Genomic DNA, 21,656 nt, shown 5'->3' on the forward strand with positions numbered 1-21,656 from the left:
CCAATATAGTAGCGTAAAGCACTGGAATCCAGGTTTTGCAAGGATCAGGAAGCGTATTAATGCCTCGCAAGTCGTCTTCGCATTTGCAGCCATTGCTTCCCTTGCCTTCTTTTTGTCCTTTTCAATGAGCAACTCTCTCTTTTCCACTCTATCTGCTCAGCTCCTCGCAGTTGGGAGCTTTGTCATAACCAAGAAGGTGCTGTTCGTGCTCTCCAACGTCATCTTCCTCTTTTTCGCTGCCGATTACTGCTGCTACTTCACCACCAGCACATCCGCAAGTTATGCCGCTGCTGGTGAAGCTGACGGTGTCATGGCGAAACGAGCACAACAGCATCCTCAGGAGGTAGAGAAATGTGCCGTTCAATCATGTGTCTCATATTCAGGAGGTCTTTACCACAAGAACAGCATTGCATCGGCAAATTACACGCATCCTGCAAAACAAGATGGTGAAGACAGCAGGAGCAAGCCTGGTTGATAAAAGCTATTCAAATGTCCAACGTAATCACCGCAGAAAATAGGCTGTTGATAAAAGCTATTTCTAAAACTTTTGATGGTCCAAAACCAGGAAAGTGACAGAGGATAAATTAGAGCAGCAGCAAAATAATTCAGTCCCGGTAGGAACAATTTGTGGCTTTCAGGCTACAGTCGCTGCAGGCTGCCACAAACAGTTGAAGTACCTCAATTGGTCACCCTGGAGGTGTAAAACTTCCTACATGCCCAAAACAGGGTAAGTAACTGAGGACATCGATTGACAATTATTAACATTGTTACAACTATGGGTTTTCGACTTTCAAGATTATCCTACTAGGCTTGATGGTCTGGTTGTTTCTTGTCAGCGTCTTCATTTTCAATTTAGTCCTCGTCTGCCTCTGGTAACTTGATAAGCTCATCATTGATCATGACCTTGACAGTTCCTTTCCTTGAAGACAAGTCCATCTTGTAGTGGTCATCTGGACCATTTAGTTTGTTAGAATAGAATTTAGAACATTAAGTATTGGTAATTCAAATCATGATGGATAATCTCAAGAATCTTATCAAGCATCTTAAGAATGTCACTAAACGTAGCCTGGAAAATGATATCAACAAACATGTTAGGTCTATGAAAAAGATCTAACTATATATAAGAAACATAGTAAGAGGCTATGGCGACAAGAGCAACCAAAGTGGAACTGGTAAGTGAAATATGTCAGTAATAGCACTGTAAATCTGCATTGACAAAGCTGGTCTTGCAAGAGAAAGCAAATAAGAGGGGAAATCAACCTTCCAGTCTAACACAGGCTTGAAATGTATTTTATTCATGTAACTAGAACATCTTATTTGATGAACCTAGATGTAAAAGTTGATTTCATTTTTACAATAGCTTAAAAGTTTATTTCGTTTTACAATAAATATTGCTACTCTGCCTGAACAGTGTAACTCGCCTGGTTGAAGTTGACCTTCTTTAGAATTTGAACAATGGTTTTTTGCAACTCATCCTTGCTGATTTCCTTTTACTCGTTATCAACCTTTTGCCTACACAAAGCACACTATTAGGATTCATGCTACAATCTGAAAAACATATTTTATATATTTCAAACATGTTTTATATATTACATCAAAGCATTCACAAAGCAGAATTTCCAAGTTGCATATGACACATAAGAACAAGCAATGATACAGCGAAATTTTCATGCCACTTATGAATCTTCAAATGCCAAATCAACAAACACTACAAGCACCACACAAAGATGACTGACTTAACTAACTGCAAGGTGTCAATGTAAGAATCAAACAAGAAGTTGAATTTTAAACTGTCTTTTGACATTCATGGGACGAGAAAAATTGATCAACTAATTACTGTATATGCTCATAGATACAGGAAAATAGATAGCTTGATGATAACACAAAAACTAGAATGTTCAGAGTAACAAGTAGAAGTACCACATCGATAAAAGCTACATATCAAAGGAAGGCAGTGATTTAAGGTACCATGCATATTATCATACAGTGAACTAATCTATAAGATGATAATCATACGTAATGATATTCTTTCGTTTATCTCTTTTTCAGAATTTGTTGTACGCTTTGATGTCATATATTTACTCTTCCTAGAGAAAACTATTGAATTCTCATCAGGGCTCTGCTTATCTTCACAACTTTTCGATGATGATGAAACCTTGTTCGAACACTTGCTCACTGCAGCTACAGGTGCCGTCTTTGGAACACTCCCTGTGATTGCCTCTTTTAGCTGTACATCCTTTTCCCTCTGAAGACTTCTTACATGCCTCTACTTTTCTGGTGTAATACCAAAAAAGCAAAGAGAGTGAGTCACAAGAACGATGAGGGTCATAACCGTGATAAAAGATAACAATGATCATTCAAATTTGGAACAATAAAGTATTTGACTGTACATCAGTAATTGGACATGTGCAAATTCTATGCAATATGAAACAAAGTATCAATAAACAGAAGGAAAATATGTAAAGCTTATTTCAAGTTAATGGCAAAGAAATGCGATCAAATTATCATATCCCACAAATATAAGATGTTAGCTTCCTAGATCTCATGCGATCAAATTATCATATCCCACAAATATAAGATGTTAGCTTCCTAGATCTCTTGTGTGCGCCTTCTGGATTTTTCATTGCGCTTCCTCCCTCTCTGTTGCGCTTCCTAGAATTTGATCCCTGCATAGTGCATAAGTGTAAAACATGGAGAAGTAGGGGGGAAATACTGGAGCAGACTTCATGTTGGTTGCTGTAACCCATAAATTAATCTCAAAGTGTGCATACCCATTACGACAAATCTTACCTGCTCATCAGAAAGTGTGGAATCATCCTTAGCGTGAGGTTCACCAATGAAGTCCAGCAGCTTCGCCACAATGTCTTCCTGCGTGAGTAATCTCAGTTATAACAAAACCATGCATGTGCATCACATTGCAACTTGGATTCAAGTAAGGTTACGATTGAAGATAACAAACTCATCAACCTTTCTGCTATTTGCTCTTGAAACTGGAATAGCAAGCAGACCACAGAGATCAAATAATGTGTCTTTGAAACAGTTGTCAAGCTTCTCCTTCGCCTTGGCTCTATTCTTTTCCTACAAGCAAGAAAGTCATCAGTTAAAACAATAATCTCAGTTAAATAGTACAAACTACCAATTGGCTGTAATTTTGGAAAGAGCAATGATGCTTACATCACTCTCGTGCCACACAAATCCAGAGAACTGGAGTATATGGCTTTTGAAATCTACAGCCTGTAAGCTTGTCAGCAGTATATTAACGAAGAATCTTGCTGCAAATCCTGGCCATTCATTCCAGTCAGTATGGAGTTCATCTCTGGTAAAACAATGAATAAACAACTTAGCATAATATTTTATATAAAGTGTCCAACTTGAAGTAAGAAATCCCTCTGTATATAAATGTTGTTAGACATATATATACCTCTATGTAATATTCCTAGTCTATTAGAGGTTCTTTGTATATTATCACCTGCACATGTGCATATATATTGGGCTAAGACCTCCAGGGAATACAAGTTGCTATTCCTAACATAGTATATAGAGATAAAAATTAGGATTAGGGTTCCTCTTCTCCTTGCATGTTGCAACTTCACACGTATATTCCTTTTGGCTACCGTTCATCGATAGTACGTCGGATTCCCTGTTCCGCCCACCTCTCCCCTACGGATCCATCTCTCACGCTGCTCCCCTATCCGGCTCTGCTAGATGCCTATTCTCCCGCAGCAGATCTACAGCCACATCGGTGGATTCGACGCTCGTTGCATTGGATCGGCCTGATCCGATCGCCGCCTGAGCCGCCACCTTCCCATCGGATGCCCTACCGTGGCCGCCCAGCGCTGACTTCTGTAGCCGCATCGCCGCTTCACGATCACCCCACCGGCCTACTCCGCTCCACCGTGCCTCTAACCTCCCCGCACCATCAACGGGACGAGCCGGCCTCGCCTGGCGCCACCCGACCTGGCGTTGCCCCACCTCTGTCTGGAGCCGCTCGGCCCGGCCCAACCCGCCTTCATCCAGGTCCGCCCGCCTGGCTCTCCTGCCTAGCTCCCTGCTGCTCGTCGGATCCGAGTCCACCTCTCGCCGTCCAGGTTTGGTACAGTCTGTTGCCTCTGTTCAGCCATCCGCTCCTTTCTTGTCTGTTCTTATCTAAACACAGACTTGATAGGTAAAAAAAGAAAGAAAAAGATTGCAGAAGCTCGCCCCTATCCTTGCGCTCTTGCCATCGACCACCACTTTTCCTTTGCGCTCTCGCCGGCGTTCGTCACTTCTTGAGGATGTCGTCGAGCACCGTTTCCGTTCCTCAGGGCTCGATGATCTTTGATTGTGCCAACTACCGGGACTTCATGCAGCATATGCGTGGACTTCATCTTTGGAGTGTTCTCTGTGGCAATGTTCCTTATTTGCCTTCCCCTGAGCTTCCGATAGAGCCTGTGTAGCGATCTGTCGACAAAGGAGACAAAATGGCTATTGAAGCCGCCACTGTTGCTTATGATATGGCTATCTCCGCCTATCAGGAAGCTTTGGAGCATTACCGTGATCAGTTGTCTAACTGTCTTAGTGGATGGATGATTATGCTCATGCAACATTTATTTTGATTGCTAGTGTGGAGCATAGGTTTTCTTATGAGATTATTGATTTCTCTACTGCCTTTCAAATGTGGACTCATCTTCATCACACCTATGAACCAGGAGCAGTGTGATTGCTAGTGTGGATGCTCTCTATCTATTTGTTGTTCGCCAGGAGCAGTCTCTTCAGCAGGGTGATGCCACAGATGATGTGTTCTATGCTTAGATGTCGGCTATGTGGTATCAGTTGGACTCTCTTTGTGTTACTGGTTGTCACTATTGTCAATGCTGCTTAGATCTGTGTGATGAACATGATTTTCGACGCCTCTACAAGCTCCTGACTCGCATTCGTCTGGAGTTTGAGCAACGTCAGGGTCAACTGCTTGCACGACATCCTCATGTCACGCTTGTAGAGGCTCTTACGGAGCTGAGCTCGTTGGAGACTCGTCTTTGTGGTTCTAAATTGATGCCATTTCTTTCAATGTTGGTTGGTTGTCCACCTATTGCGCCTACATCTTCGTCTACATTGTCGTCTGCTCGTATGACTCCTTCGCCTTCTATGGCCTCTTCAGGTGGTGGTGGTCACCCTCGCTGCACCTACTACAGCAAGGAGGGCCATGTTGAGATGAACTGCTATTAGAAGAAGCATCTTCGACATTCCTCTAGTGCTTCTACCTCTGCTACCTCCTTGACTACCTCTTCGACGTAGTTAAGGCACGAAAGATTATGACGCTTGTCGAATATATAACTATACGGTATATACGCATAAGAAGTACACCGTATACAAATAGGGTACACTGTACACATGCTTAACAACCCCATATATTGCGGACCGAAATCTGCAAAACCTAATACTCTCGAAGATCTCGAAGACGTATATTAGGAAGGTTTCGATCGGGTTATTCGACTTGAGTATAACTAGTATTAAGGTTGGATTATCTGTTTTGCCTTGAACTATAAGATGAAGAACTCCCTATTGACTATGGCCTGAACTAAGGCGGTGCATCGGCCCCCATATAAGGTAGGGTCCCTGACCCTCGAAGAACTTCGAAACCACAAGACAATCTACACCTATGTAACTCGATGCAAGCAAGTGCAAGACCCTAACAATCAGAGATTCTCAACAACTTCAACCCTAGATTAGTCAAAATCTAGTCCCCTCAATTCTAATAGGTCTAGCAACATTACTCATAGATATTAATATACAACAGCACCCACACAGGATGTAGGGTGCTACTCCAATCGGAGGTTCAAACCTATATACATCACGTGTCTTGTTCCTCAGTTTAATTACAAATATATTGTCGGGCACTAATCTTCGACAACACTGCTTCGTCGCCTAGTCATGAGCTCTGGCTTTGCACCAACAGATTCTACTAGTTCTGCTACTCTCTCTTCTGTCACTGAGAGACCACCATCTATGTAGTCAGGTACTTCTTCTTGGATTCTTAACTCGGGAGCATCTTTTCATATGACTTCTGATTTTTCTAATCTATCTTCGTTTCATCCTCTTGTTTCTTTCATTTATATTGTTACCGCTGATGGTATTGCTCTTTCTGTTGCTGCTCAAAGCACCCTTAGCACTTCTTTTAGTGTTCCTTTTGTTCCTCATGTTCCCCAACTCACCATGCAGCTCATGTCAGCTAGTCAGCTTACTAACCATGGTTATCGTGTTATCCTAAATTTTGACTCTTGCTGTGTTCAGGATTATCGCACAGGTGCTCTGGTCGGTACTGGCCCTGGGCGCCATGATTCTCAGTGCCTATGAGAGCTCGACTAGCTTTGTCTTCCTTCTGCTATCGCCGCTGGTCTCTGCTTCCTCGACTATTGGTTCCTTCTAGCAGTGGCATCATCGTCTTGGTCATATTTGTGGGTCGTGTCTATCTTCATTAATTCGTCATGATCTTTTAGGATCTGTCTCAGGAGATGCATCCTTAGATTGTCAAGGTTATAAGCTTGGTAAACAGATTCAGCTTCCTTATCCTCATAGCGAGTCAGTGTCTCAACGTCCTTTTGATATTGTTCACTCAGATGTATAGGGTCCGGCTCCCTTTGTTTCGAAAGGGAGCCATAGCTACTATAGTATATTTATAGATGATTTATGTCATCACACTTAGATTTATTTCATGTCTTTTCGTATTGAGGTGTTATATATATAAGCACTTTACCACTATGATACGCACTCAGTTTGACACTCTGCTGGTGAATTTCTTTCTGGGCATCTTCGTTCCTTTCTTGCTGAACAAGGTATATTGCCTCAGTTCTCCTGTCCTGGAGCTCATACTCAGAAGGGTGTTGCTAAGCGCAAGCATCGTCATCTCCTTAAGATAGCTCGTGCACTTATGATTGCCTCTTCTGTTCCACCTTGTTCTTCGGTTGAGGCGATCTCCACTGCCACATACTTGGTCAATATTCAACTCCTCTGCTCTTAAGGGTGGGATTCCTTTTTCGCATCTATGTGGACGCCTTCCTGACTATTCCTCTCATCGTCTTTTTGGCCGTATTTGTTACATTCTTCTCACCTCTCGTGAACGTACCAAACTGATCGCTTAATCTGTTGAGTGTCTTTCTTGGTTACAGTGCTAAGCATAAGGGTTATAGGTGTTGGGACCCTATTGCTCACCGGATGCGCATTTCTTGAGATGTTACTTTTGATGAATCTCGTCCCTTCTATCCTCATACCACTCCTTCCACCTCTTTAGCATAGTTGTTACAGTGGCGTGGCGAGGCGCGACAACCTTCACAATTTTATAGCACCGATGGCGCGAGGTGTGACAATGCCATACACACATTGTCGTGATGAATACACACATCTTAGTCTAGGATAGTACATCATAGGTCAAAAGGAAACCTTGCTGATGTGCTTTTGTACTTCGTAATATTGTGAAGTATCGATCATTAATCAACATAATTTTATCAAACAATTCAAAACTATTTATCAAGGCCTTGCATCAGCCACAACATATTAGGCCTGGCCCAAAAGCCTTTAGCAGATCTATCCTAGGGTTTTATAGCCACCTCCACCTCTTCCCTCACCACCTCCACAGCCCACGTCTTCCTTCACAGGCCACAGCCGCCAACACCCACAGCCCCACGTCTTCCCTCACAGGTCACAACCAAGCTGCCTCCCACCACCTTCCCAGTGGGCACCACCCCTCCCGCTCCACAGCACGCCGCCTCGCGCCACTGCGTCCCTCGTACCTCTCCCACTCCCGCTCCAGGCGTGCACCATACACTTTGGAACCATGGTGTTGCTGTGGCGACGAGCAAAACACTGCCACACCGCCATATCATCGATATGGCGACGCCATAATAACTATGCTCTTTAGCATCCTTGGTTAAGCCTCTATCCTTTCTCACTTTTCCTGCCACACTCATCCCTGTTTCTTCTCTTCCCCGGGCATTGTTGATGCCCTCTTCTATTGTGCCTTCTTTGCTGCCTTCCACACCTTTGACCTGCACGTCACATGCTCCTTCTAGTCTTACTGAGCTTTTTCCTTTCTAGTAAACTCGTCATTCCTATGATGTCTGACATCCCGATGTGCCGCTTTCTGATGAGTCATCCCTTCTCGTAATTCAATTCCTCCTTCTCTTTATTCTCCCCATGATCGCCATTCGATTTGATCTCCTGATGATTTTGGCTTTGTTGGTGCCATTCTTGCCAAGCCATCTTCTTACCATGAGTTGTTGTTCATCAGGAATGGCAACATGTGATAGCTGAGCTTGCTGCTCTTAAGCGCACCGGCACATGGGAACTTGTTACTCTTCCCCCACATGTTTGTCCTATCACGTGCAAGTAGGTCTATAAAGTTAAGACTCGCTCTAATGATTCTCTTGAGCGCTACAAGGCTCATCTTGCCGTCCATGGTTTTTAACAAGAGTATGATCGCGACTATGATGAGACTTTGCTCTGATGGCCCACATACCACAATGCGCACTCTTGCTATTGCTTCTGTGAGTCACTGGTCTATCTCCTAGCTTGATGTCAAGAATGTGTTTCTTAATGATGAGTTACGTGAGGTCTACATGCACCCACCATCAAAGTATTTTGTTCCTGAGGGTATAATTTGTCATCTCCATTGCTCTCTCTATGGCCTTAAGCAAACCTCTTGAGTCTGGTTTGAGCACTTTTCTTTCGTAACCATTGCCGCTTGTTTTTCTGCTAGTGCTCATGACCATACACTCTTTGATCACACTTCATCTCGTGGTTGAACTCTTCTTCTCTTGTATGTTGATGATTCTGAGTAATTGCCTTTGTGAGGGCTCATCTCAATGAGTAGTTTCTTATATCCAATCTTGGTTCTCTTTGCTACTTTCTTGGGATTGAGATTTCTTCTACTTCAGAGGGCTTCTTCCTGTCTCAAGATCTTCATCGTACTTCTCTCACCGATAAGCACACTGTTGAGACTCTCATGAAGTTTAATCTTCAGCTTCGGTCCACTGATTGTGAGCCTCTTGCGGATCCCACTCGCTATTGTCATCTAGTTGAGAGTCTTGTATACCTTGGTGTCACTCATCTTACATTTCTCATACAGTGCATATCCTCAATCAGTTTGTTTCTACTCCCACTCAGCTCCACTAGTCATCTCCTGTGTGTTTTGCGCTATCTTCGTGGGACAATCTCTCGTCGTTTCTTATTTCCATGATCTAGCTCTTTACAGCTTCGTACTTATTCTGATGCTACTTGGGCTAGTGATTGTTCTGATCGCCGGTCGATTTCTGCCTATTGTGTTTTTCTTGGTGGTTCTTTTACTGCTTAGAAGACTAAAAAGCAGACTGCAATTTCTCGTTCTAATATAGAGGCTGAGTTGTGTAACATGACGTTGTTGACAGCGGAGCTCAGTTGGTTACGGTGGTTACTTGAAGATTTTAGTGTTTCTTCTCCTGCGCCTACTCCTCTTTACTTAGACAGTACAGGTGCTATCAGTATTGCTCGGAATCCGATGAAGCATGAGCTCACTAAGCATATTAGCGTTGATGCTTCTTATACACGGACACAGATACAGGATGAGGTGATTGCTCTTCAGTATCTTCCTTCCAAGCTTCAGTTGGCTGATTTCTTTACGAAGACACAGGGTACAACTCAGCATAGGTTCTATCTCTCCAAACTCAGTGTGGTTGATCCCACCATGAGTTTGAGAGGGGGTGCTAGGTATATATATATATATATATATATATATATATATATATATATGTGTGTGTGTGTGTGTGTGTGTGTGTGTAATATCCCCAGTCTATAAGGGGTTCTTTGTATATTGTCATCTATATATGTGTATATATACTGGTCCAGGGTCTCCAAGGAATACAAGCTGCTATTCCTAACAAATGTAAGCCGGTTTTTGGTACCCCAGTTTCAGTTCAGCCAGTTCGCACCCCGGGTCCACTCTTTTAAAACTCAAACTGTATGCCATCAAGCTTGTAATTGCATCTAGTTTATATCCCAGACTACAAATTCGGAAAAGTAATCCCAAAATGAGAAATTTAAAAAGATTCTCAAAAAATAAAAAACAAGCTGGTTTCAGCCAAAAACGGGAACCAACCCCCTCCAATTTTGTGGCTGGTTCCAGTATATCCTAAATCATGCATCCCACAAACTCCAGGGCTCAAAGACTAATCAAAGGTATTTACCAACATGTCAAATACTACAATTGTACATTTTTCATACTTAAAAGTACTTCCTATAGCTAGACCAGTTTGGATAGGCTAGAGCTTATATTTTTGTTTTACAGCACCAAAGTCCAAAGCAGCTTGAACAAAGCTTATCTAAGAAAGTAAGATGCTAGTCTAAAAAGGTTTGTATGAATAGGTTTAAGCTGGTGGAAGCTTTCAGTTCAAGTGAAAGCATGCAAATAGGTATATAGACATAGCAAAATTACACAATTCCTGCAAATATTCTTATAGGTACACCTAGGCCATCAACATGAGTCTCTGAAAATGTTACTTAGGCTAGATGAATTATTGCATTTATGATTCGCACCCACGGAATCGTTTAATAAAAGGTGCTTCATTCATGTGAAAGATCTACCCTAACCTAATCAACGTTAGATTTTACAATCCATTTCAACATAACTTTTTTGGTGAACTGTCCACAAATTAAATGGTGAGCTTAAGATGTACAAAAACTAAATATCAAAAATTGCATGTCATTTGAAAAGATATTGTTCATATTTTTAATAAACCTTTGCCCTGCTCCCTAAAAGAAGTTGATGAAGAAACTTAAGATCAGCAGATCTCTTTCTTTTTATTCTATATGCCACTGCAAAATATTTCAAAATCTGAATCAGAAGGGAAATAGTAAACCACCAAGCAACAAAAAATAAATATATAATAATCAACACTTGTACAGAATTGAGTATTTTATCACTTGTAACATGCTATGAATCATTCAGCTGTGGAATCACTACAAAGTGAATTCCATTTTGGTAGCAAAGGGAGATAATTTACACACTGCAACACGAAAAACACTAGCCAGAGCCCTGGCAATAGAAAAACTTAAATATTATGCCTGCATAAGATGCAGTTTCAAGAAAAGCAATTGATAAACAATCAATGAAAGATATAAAAGTATAATATATGTTATCAAACTGTGCGATCAGAATAGTTCATTTCCTATATAGATTAAAGGCATGGAGTTGTAATCACTAAGAAAATAACAGCCACATCGAACAATATAGAAGATGGAAACATCCAGAAATAGGCAGGCTCTGACAGGGCTAATGAACCGCCTAGAATTATACTATTTTACAGCTTATAATACTGCCATATTTAAGAGAACACGGAATCATCAGATCAAGTTAAGTTTTATGTACCAAAAGCGTATGCCTACATAAGGTTATGGGGAAGCACAAATGCAGTGCTCATAAAACAAAAAGTATCGATGTCACAACATAGTTCCGTACCATTTGGTATATTCTTCAAAGGACTGCCACGACCCTGCATGAAAATGTTTATAAAGCATTATGGAAGGCCATGGTATGCCAGTGAAATCAAGCAGGAAAAGGTGTGTGAGGATAGTACCTTCTCGACCATAAAATTATTGCATGACTCCTCAATCACTTCAACCAACCTCTTCACTGTTTTCCTCCCACGCGTCGGGCGATCCAGAGAATAGGGACATGGGGCATTCAGCAAGTCTGTGGCTTCCCTAGATTTAGATCCATCTTGTTTGTCATCCTTTCCATGGTCCTTTTTCTCCAACACTCCTTGCCTTCTTGCTCTTGGGTATTTCCTCCTCATTATCTTCTATGTTCTTGTCTTATTCACCAACTTGCTCCACTGCTGCCTCACCGTCCTTCTCTTTCTTAGATGCACATCCATTTTCTGCCCCTTCCTTGCCAGCATGTGAGCGTTTGGTCCCTTTCTTTTGTCCCTCTTGCTTATTGGTATCATCTATTTGATCCTCTTTCTTTGCCTCTTGTTTATCAGCAGTACTCTCTCCATACGTTTCCACTTCCTCATCCTTCTCGGAAGTCCCCTTTTCACCAACTTTTTCTTCCCCTTTCTTCTCAAAAGCTCCATTTTCCCACAATTCCTCTTCCTCTTTCTTCTCAGCAGTCACCTTCCTATCATGTTCCTCGTCCCTTTTCATCTCAGCAATCACCTTCCCATCATGTTTCTCTTCCTCTTTCTTCTCAGCATCCACCTTCCCGTCCTGTTTCTCTTCCTCTTGCTTCTCAGCAGCCCCATTTTGTTCGTGTTTTACTTATGTTTACTGGCACCACCTTTTTCTTCGTCTTGCAATTCCTCCTGCTTCTCTACATTTTGTTTTGTATCATCAACTTCTTGCTTATCCACACTACCTGTTCCTTCCTCTTTCAATTCCTCCTGCTTCCGCATAGCACTTTGTTCTCTATCATTTACTTCTTGCTTATCCACGCCACCTTTTTCTTCCTCTTTCAATCCCTCTTGCTTGTCCACAACACTTTGTTCTCTATCACTCACTTCTTGCTTATCCATGCCACCTTTTCCTTCCTCTTTTGATCCCTCCTGCTTTTCCACACCAACTTGTTCTCTATTGTCCATTTTTTTGTTTATCTTCTTCTGCTAGCTCCATCTTGTCTTCATCTTCCTTCTGTTCATTATTGTCTTCATTTTCTTCCTCTTCTTCAGTTTCTTTAGCCTCTGAATTTATAGCCTCAGCCTTTGCTTCAACCATCTTAATGCCCTCACCTTCTGCTGCCTGGGTGTCCTGACTATCCTCATTCTTTCTTTCTTTATCTTCCTTCTGACATGCATCTTCTTTGTCAACTATATTCACATCCCCAGCTTGAATATTGGTGACATTTTGCTTCTCCTCAGTTTTGTCCTCTTTTTCTTCCTTCTTCCTATTTTCTTTTACCGCTGCATTTTGAGCAATAGTTTTGCTTTAATCATCTTGATGTCCTCACCTTCTGTTGCCTTTGTGTCCCGACTATCCTCATTCTTTCTTTCCTTATCTTTGTTCTGACATGCATCTTCCTTTTTCAACCATTTTCACATCCTCGGCTTGAATATTGGCTTCATTTTGCTTTTCTTCAGTCTTGTCCTCCGTTTCTTCCTTCTTCCCATTTTCTTTGACCCCAGCATTTGGAGCATTAGTCTTTGCTTCAACCATCTTGATGTCCTCACCTTCTGCTGTCATGATGTCCTGACTATCCTCATTCTTTATTTCCTTATCTTCCTTCTGACATGCATCTTCGTTGTCAACCATTTTCACATCCTCAGCTTGAACATTGGTGTCATTTTGCTTCTCTTTAGTCTTGTCCTCCTTTTCTTCCTTCTTCATGTTTCCTTTCACCTCTGTGCCTCTAGTAACAGTATTTGCTTCATTCATCTTGATATCCTCACCTTCTGCTGCCTTGGCATCCTGACTATCCTCACTCATTCCCTCCGTATCTTCCTTCTAATGTGCATCTTCCTTGTCAACCATTTTCTCATCCTTTGCTTAAATATTGGCATCATTTTGCTTCTCTTCAGTCTTGTCCTCATTTTCCCCGTTTTCTTTTACCTTATCATTTCTAGCATCTATATTTGCTTCAACCATGTTGATGTCCTCACCTTCTGTTACCTTGGCATCCTGGCTATCTTCACTCATTCCCTCCGTATCTTCCTTTTGACATGCATCTTCCTTGTCAACCATTTTCTCATCCTTGGCTTGAATATTGGCGTCATTTTGCTTCTCTTCAATCTTGTCCTCCTTTTTTTCCTTTTTCCCATTTTCTTTTACTTCTTCATTTCTAGCATCTATCTTTGCTTCAACCATGTTGATGTCCTCATTTGCTGCCTTGGCATCCTAACCATAATCATTCTTTCCCTCCTTATATTCCTTCTGGCATGCATCTTCCTTGCCAACCGTTCACATCCACAGCTTCAATATTGGCGCCATGCTCTGTGTCAGCCATTTTTAAATCTGCAGCACCAACCACCTTATCACAACCTGAATCGCATTCCTTCACATCATCAGCCTCCACCATACTTACATCCCCATCTGCTGCGCCCTCTGTGCCATTTTCACAGCCTTTCTTCACTTCATCAGCATTGTTGTTAGTCAGAGACAGTTCCTTGCTCTCTCCTGCCCCATCCTTCTCGGTACTATCCTTCTTATCTGAAGCAGCAGCTTCGCCAATGGAGTTGGATCCTCTATTGTAGGTGCTGGGTTCGCCTCAGACATCCCAAGTGACTGCTAATCCTCTATCTGCTCCAGGAAAATGAAAAAAAAGCAATTAGCCAAACAATGAAAAACATAATGTTAAAGCTAAGGGATTGCAAAAAAAAAAGAAGAAAGGAAATGAATCTGACACTAAAAACATAGGCATATGTGTCAAGGATTACAATTCGGAAAAAAATTCTACCAAAGAATGAGTGAAGCCCTAAGCAAGAACCGTGCATTGCCACAACTAACCATGATGAATCCTAGACGGTCCTTTAACTATCCAATCAAACACTGAAACAGCAAGTAATAATTGCACGCAGGCATGATTAACCACATTCCCCAATACATGATACAAAACGGCTAAACCCTTAAGCAAGAACCAAACATCGAGGTGACCAGCCACAACTAATCTCAGAAGCTTATATCACAAAACCACGAAAAGAACCCAACAGGCATACATGTAAGTACAAGATAATTAACTGTTAGCAAATAAATGTTGCGCAATCTTCACTAATCACATGAACACAATCAATAATTAGTGCAGAAAATAGGGTTTAGAACCTGAATCGGTGAAGCCATCCCCTTCTTGTCAGTTTAGAACCTGATTGGTTTGGAGTATTGTTCTATTGAGGGTAGAAGGTAACCCAGGCTAACGACGTGCTTAATCTCGAGTTTACAGCTCTCCTCCCTTATTTATAGCACTAACTGACTTAAGACTTAACTGTTTTGCGTTTAGCCCCTCAATCACATGTGTAATTACTAATTAGCCCTTAATTACATAATTAATTACTAATGTATATCAAATCAAGGACAAATTTATTGCAATCAATCACATTATGTCTAGCATTATCCTACTTGATCGAATGACCAACGCCATTATTCCATACTCAACGTAGGCACCATACCAAGTGAATGTAGTTACAATAATTGGCTAATTATCATTGAAACTCAATTATCTATAGCATAATGCTCTATTATGATATGGGTTAGTATTTCCGGTGTATGGGAGTTTGTATATGCACGCAGTTATACTCCCTTCTTATAGTCCTTATTATAATTTGTCTTTCATTAATCATTATGTGCACTTAGTAAATGAAAAAACAAACTTCTTTATTCTAGAATCAAGATATTAGATCTTATATCAAAACTTCTCATTTGTTCCATTTTAATCAGAGATAAATAATACTCAAAAATCAAATAAATTCATCACATGATTATAATTCGAACCAAGGGTGTGGTAAGGGGAAGCAGCGGGGTGGCGACAGGGCCTTCCCACCACCGGCGATGGGTGGGGTGGCGGCAGGGGATAGGGTACTCAGGGAGAGGAGGCACGCACTAGATGCATTCTGCGAGTGCGACAACGACAACGATGATGATCAGGTGGGAATGGTGTTCTCTGCAAATACCCCCTCTCTCTCTTTCTTTTTTTTGTGTTCTTTCTTTTGGGATTGCATTCTTTTTTGCATTTCCCCTTATTTGTCTTTTGTTCGATGGTTATTATTTGTCTTGGTGAGGGACCAACGAGTTAACAAAGAAATGCGTCATCTTTCCTTCGATCGCCTATCACATTTGGTTTGTGCATCGCATCAACGAGCTATTCTCGCCTCCTTTCTAGACATGTTTATTGGTTTGGGAGCAGGAAAAAATGGGTAAAAATAAGCATTTGTCACATGCAGGCTTCAATACTTCATGGAACTAGCCAGGCAGCGAGCGGGCTGCAAAAGGAATGGGCCTAGCCTAACTCAGCTAAGGGACCAAGCTAGCAACAAGTATAAGGACTTAGCAATTCATCCAGAGAAGGACATCGATGAACAGAACGACGAAGGCATTTTCCTCGGCTCTCTTCTCCCCCATTGCTACCTCCCCCAAGCTCTAGTTCTCTGATCCCATTCCCATACTTCTTCCCAATCTAGATTGCTATTCCTAGTCAATGCTTCCCATTCTCCTCAATTGTATCCCCAAAATACTTGTATATGGCTGTTGGTGACATGGGAACCAAGGGTCCCCGAGTCCCGAGGCCAGGACAGCAGAATGCCATGTGGCGTCTTCCCTCGGGGACTATCTCCCCGAGGCCCGAGAAGACCCGGTTTCGGGAGGGGTGCTCGGGGCCATGAACAATGGTTCCCGAGTACCCGTAGTTCCCCGAGGACCCGAGAAGACACAATTCCGGGAGAGAGCACCCGAGGCCATGAACAGTGGTCCCCGAGTACCCGAGTTCCCCGAGGACCCGAGAAGACAGTTCCGGGAGAGGGCGTTCGGGGACATGAACAGTGGTCCCTGAGTACCCGAGTTCCCCGAGGACCCAAGAAGACACAGTTCCGGGAGAGGGCGCTCGGGGCCATGAACAGTGGTCCCCGAGTACCTGGAGTTCCCCGAGGATCGAGAAGAGACATATCTAGGAGAGGGTGCTCGGGGCTATGAACAGTAATCCCCCGAGCACCCAGAGTTCTCCGAGGACCTGAGAAGCCCCTTGCCAGTGGACCCCACAAGGGCTTAGCGGTGAGGTGTCAATTGGTGAGAGGCCCGATGCTGCATTTAAGAGGGAGCGTGGCCTGTCACTTCCAACCACTCCCCCCACGCCTGTCGTACTGAGTACGTCAGTCCTTGCCACCATCTGGCAAGAAGGCGTGGGGACATTTAATGTGACGGGTCCCATCGCACGTCACCCTGCGTGGCTAGGAGATGTTGTCGCTGGGCTCGAGGCTTATCGCCTGCCCCCCTGCTGTGTCAGACCCGCTTTGACCGAGCGGGCAGACGGGGTGGTTCGGCGGCTGCCCGGTGGGCCCCCCTCCTGCAACTGCTAAAGCCGAGCGTAATGGGCAACAAGACCGGCTGGGGACACACTTTTTAACCCCTGTAACGTTAAACTGCAGCTCATGATGGTTGCTTTCCATTTATGGCTCATGGGAACTCGTGCCCTCCTTTCTGGGCATACCAAGCCTCCCCGAGCAGCATAAAGGGGGGGGGTAGTCCGGAGAAAGACAAGCTAGAACAAGCCTAACAAGTGAAGATAAGTTGGAGAAGGTGACCACACACGAAGCACGAAGCCGAGCAGAAGCTCAGAGAGATCGGCGCTTGAAGACCGAAGCTCTAGATGTAGAGAAAAAAATCTTGTAACGCAAGAGATCTAGAGAAAGGCATTTGCAGAGCATTAATAGCATACACATAGGAGTAGGGTACTACGCTCCGTGCGGCCCGAACCTGTCTAAAAATCCTTTGAGCATTTATTCCCACTAGCATCCGATCATCCGCCCCACCTACATCCCATATACTCGCATTAATTTCACGTACGAGGTAGATTTAGAATCATCCCCCGGCCGAATCTCAAAGGGGGTCCCTCAGGATCCCTGCTTGAGGAGTTCATCCTCCGACAATGGTGCTTAGAGTTAGAAATATACTTCCGTATTTGTGCCAATTTGGTGGGTTCTGATTCGGTCTATAACAATTGGTATCCAGTGCAGTTTGATCCGTGAAGTTTGGGCATAGTGATGGTATGGGAGATGCACAATAGCGATATGTGTGATCAGTGGATGGGTTGCTGCAGAGGTGGTGACCATGGGGATGATGCCAGCAAGCTGCCTTGATGGAATGCTTGTGCAAGGATTTCAACTTGAGGTGACTCTGAATCGTGTTCTTAAGGTCACAATCCACCATGTTCTCTATCCTATTGCTGAAACAATGTTTCAAAAAAGAGCTAGTGTTGTGGCCATGGTGATGTATGGTTCGTGTCATGATGCAGCAAAAGCTTTGAAGGTTTTGCAAGGTCGGTGCATATATGACACCTGGTGTGAGATGGACATTCAGTTTGATGAGCATCACCAACTCAACATCAAGTCTATCATTGGCAACCAGCAAGAGGTGTCCACTGGAAGCATTATTTGTATCATGGTTCACAATGTGCTTTATCTGATGACAAAGGAGGTGATGCATTAGGTCTATTATGCTTATGGAGCTAAGAAAGTGGTGGTGCTCGAGAGAGCCGAGTGTATCAAGGCTCTCATTTGGTTTCCACCAGGCTGCGACATGGAGCGAGCATGTGATTCCATAGATGGATGATGCATCTATGATGGTTGTTGCATATTGGGCATCCATTGCGAACCACCTACCCACTTTGATGGAACCATGGCCACGTCCACCACTTGTCTAACACCATAGTCAATCTACACCACCATCATGCTAAAGGCTACAACTAACATGCCTATGGCATCGCTCACTACCTCAACCACCATGAAAACCACAACATCACCTTCAATTGTTGTTGGAATTCAGGGAGTTGGGGTCGACAGGCTTGAAATGTCAGTCCCTATGGCAACATTGGAGAAGCCAAAGGAGGCAGATGAGGAGCTATGCACATGGATACTCATCATGCTGGACCGCATGTGTCATTCTCTGACTTCCAGTGATGTCATTGATCTTGTGGGCAACAACAACATGACCACCACCAACGTCGCCACAACGTCGTCCACCAAGGGTTTGATACCAAGTGGTGACACGAACACCAACGACATCCTTGGCAAGGCCATGTCCTTGCCTATAGCAACAGTGTTCCCTATCGTTCTGGATCTCACAGAGGGCTCATTAGTCTCCAAGCTTGGGTTGTTCCACATCATCAAGTCTGCCAACTCAATGCCCATCAGGTTTTTGATGAAATACAAGTGACAATTTGGCAAATGCCGACGTTGTGGGAATAAATGACTTTGTTGCAAAGACCAGACTCATTGCTGAAATCACTAAGGACTCATTTGTGTTTGATTGAGGGAGGTGCATAAAAGGTGAGAATGAAGTGACATTCATGCCACCTTGGTCGCAGCCTCCACCTCTGCAACTAGGTACCTCTATTTTATTGTTTTTATGATGGTGATCACTTACGTTAGTGATTGCGTGCATCCTCATCCTAGGGAATGGTGGAACAGGTTGGAAAATATGTTGTCATTGTGGAGAAATGGAGGACCTAGTGTCGATGACAATGGAGCAGTGGTACAACTTATGAAATGGATCAACTAACAACCATGGCTGAAACAAGGGTTGGGGTTCTTGTGTTATCATACACAACTGAAACAATCAAGGACGCCACCACCACTTCTAGTGAAGCAATAGAAATGCCAACCTTTCAGAAGGAGAAGGAGTCTACCACCTTGGGCCATCGTCCATTCTAATTCAAGTAGGAAGAAGTGGAAGCAAGTTGGAAGCAAGTTAAGGCCATTGCTTGGTCTATCCATTAATTACTGGCAAATCAGAGTGAAGCTTATATCATCATGGCCATTGCCTCAAAGGATGGCACTGCTCCTTGAGAACACACATAATATGCGAGAAGAAGGGTATGGGAGCTGAAACCGCAAGAGTATTATCTACTTCTTCCTTGTAATGTGTGCATGTATGATGCCATGGGATTGATCAAGAGTGGAGTTGCATTTGTCTATGTAGATGTTCGTCAAAGCTGCTAACAAGAATTGTAGTATACAGAAACTAGATGGACACAAGCTATATAAATGAATCACAGAGAGCTACTGGGATATTGTTGTGCAACAAGCATGTGGTGAGCCATAGAAATTCCTTGCCCACTGTTGGCAACGAGGAAACAAATAACATGGAGGGCAATATTTCTGCCTATATCTTGGTGCAAATGAAAGAATAGTGAGTAAGATTATGTGCCCTCTTGTTCTTGCTACTGATAAGCTCAAATATTAGGTGCTTCTCCATTTTTTATTTTAAGCTCTATTTGAAGACAACATGTCCAGATACTCTGTCCTATTCAATTCCATTGCACTTGTTATGGTGGATCGATTAATCTATGCCACCCTATTTGTTATTCCTTTGACAAAGAGTTTTCTTAATTGATCATATATTTTGCTAGCTGTTGAAATGGATCACAAGGAAGTGCAATCATCGAAAAATACAGTGAAGTGCAAACTTGATAATGGATGTTTCACTGTTGGCATCAAGGAATTGCAAGTACCTTGGGACCCTGGTGGCACCATTGAATCGGCTTGGAGGCAAGCCAAATTTGATGTGAGGAATGTCACATGCCGACTTTTTTACTTCATGGAATGAGCTAGGCAGAGAGCAGGCTGCGAAACGAATGGGCCTAGCCCAACTCAGCTAAGGGGCCAAGCCAGCAAGAAGTAAGACAACTATTCATCCAGAGAAGAACATCGACAAACAAAACGACGAAGGCATTTGCCTCAACTCTCTTCTCCCCCATTGCTGCCTCCCCCAAGCTCCAGTTCTCTGATCCAATTCCCGTGCTTCTTCCCAGTCTACATTGCTATTCCTAGTCTATGTTTCTCATTCTTCTCAACTGTATCCCTGAAATACTTGTATTTGGTGCTTAGAGTTGGACATATACTTCTTATTTGTGCTAATTTAGTGGGATCCGATTGGGTCTGTAGTAGTATTTTATCATTCCATATGCTTCGATGTTTGTTAGAGGGATCATTTGCTAATTAGATTAAGTGCCGATCAGGAAAGATGAATTTTTGCTCTCAAAAACAGAAGAGGGAAATATGCGGGTTTTGCTATCAACTAAGGGCCTGTTTATTTGGGCTTCTGCTTCTGTCTTCTCTGAAAAGCTGTGCTTTTGGCTTTTCCGAAAAACTGCTTTTGGATTTAGTTGTTGGATTTTACAACATTTTTTTGGCTTCTCAACACATTACTTCTCAGAAAAGTTACTCTCAGCTAGCTTCTCAGCTTCTAGTTCATTTCCTCAGAAGCAGTCTTCTAGCTTCTCCAGAAACCACTTTTCAGCAAACCCGTTGTTTGGGCTTCTGGCCTCTGGACTTCTGACAAAAGAAGAAGCCAGAAGCAACTTGAAACAAATAGGCCCTAAGTGAGTTTCTTTTGGTCAGTCATTTGAGGGATTTTTCTAACAGTATTTTTGTTGTACTATCCGATTATTATAGTAAAAGTTTTTAATTTTTAAATACTTCCCTCCTCCTATATTGACATAGTAGCAAGTATTCTTTTACTAGAAGGGCCACTTTTACTTCAGATATATGTTGATTTTATCATTACTTGTAATCTATTTGCCACTGTAATACTATATTCTTTTAATTCTTGTCAAGTGTGTGTCTCAATTCAGTTGACTAATTGCTGTTTTGCCAATAGAATGGTGAGGAAACTACGAATAATCAAGTCAAGCCTAAGAAAGCCAAGAAAAGTGATGCTGGAAAATAGTGGGGACCTAGGAAAACAAAAGTAGAGCAAGTGGATAGTAAGGCCCAGTTCCCCAATGTTAAAAGCCTTGGTGAAGCAGATGGTAGTAATTTACTCAACATCCTCTTCAACGGTGGATTTATGAATAGGAAATGCTTCATGTACAACCATTTAAGTACAAGTTGAGCATAACCATGTGTTTAAACTATATGATGTATTTATGAGCTTCCATCCAAGTGATTTTAGTCATTGGATCCTGAGTTGTGCTTGAATGGTGGTATATGTAGCAATTGTCCTTTAGGAATGGT

At 42.7% G+C, this 21,656-nt stretch overlaps 1 protein-coding gene and 1 pseudogene across 1 annotated transcript; both read right to left on the reverse strand.

Annotated features, from left to right (window-relative positions):
- Positions 1 to 1,422: 1,422 nt before the first annotated feature.
- Positions 1,423 to 12,521, reverse strand: LOC133914652 (DEK domain-containing chromatin-associated protein 4-like; annotated as a pseudogene).
- A 967-nt stretch (positions 12,522 to 13,488) lies between these two features.
- LOC133914653 (uncharacterized) lies at positions 13,489 to 16,050 on the reverse strand. Its single transcript, XM_062357710.1, has 3 exons — positions 16,010 to 16,050; positions 13,904 to 14,195; positions 13,489 to 13,836 (listed from the first exon to the last, which is right to left on the reverse strand). Exons 1-3 carry the CDS (start codon positions 16,048 to 16,050, stop codon positions 13,489 to 13,491), a joined length of 681 nt encoding a protein of 226 aa, XP_062213694.1.
- Between the last annotated feature and the right edge of the window lie 5,606 nt (positions 16,051 to 21,656).

Source organism: Phragmites australis, chromosome 4 (genome assembly GCF_958298935.1).
Source record: "Phragmites australis chromosome 4, lpPhrAust1.1, whole genome shotgun sequence".
NCBI classification, from domain to species: Eukaryota; Viridiplantae; Streptophyta; class Magnoliopsida; order Poales; family Poaceae; genus Phragmites; species Phragmites australis.

Bases quoted from the DNA above. Each gene is read 5' to 3' on its own strand.
- LOC133914653 (XM_062357710.1), bottom strand. From the start codon at position 16,050: ATGGGGGAGAAGAGAGCCGAGGAAAATGCCTTCGTCGTTCT. The intron at 14,196-16,009 runs GTTCATCGATGT...AGGCGAACCCAG, and splicing joins GAAAATGCCTTCGTCGTTCT to CACCTACAATAGAGGATCCA. The intron at 13,837-13,903 runs GTGAACGGTTGG...GATTATGGTTAG, and splicing joins CCAATATTGAAGCTGTGGAT to GATGCCAAGGCAGCAAATGA.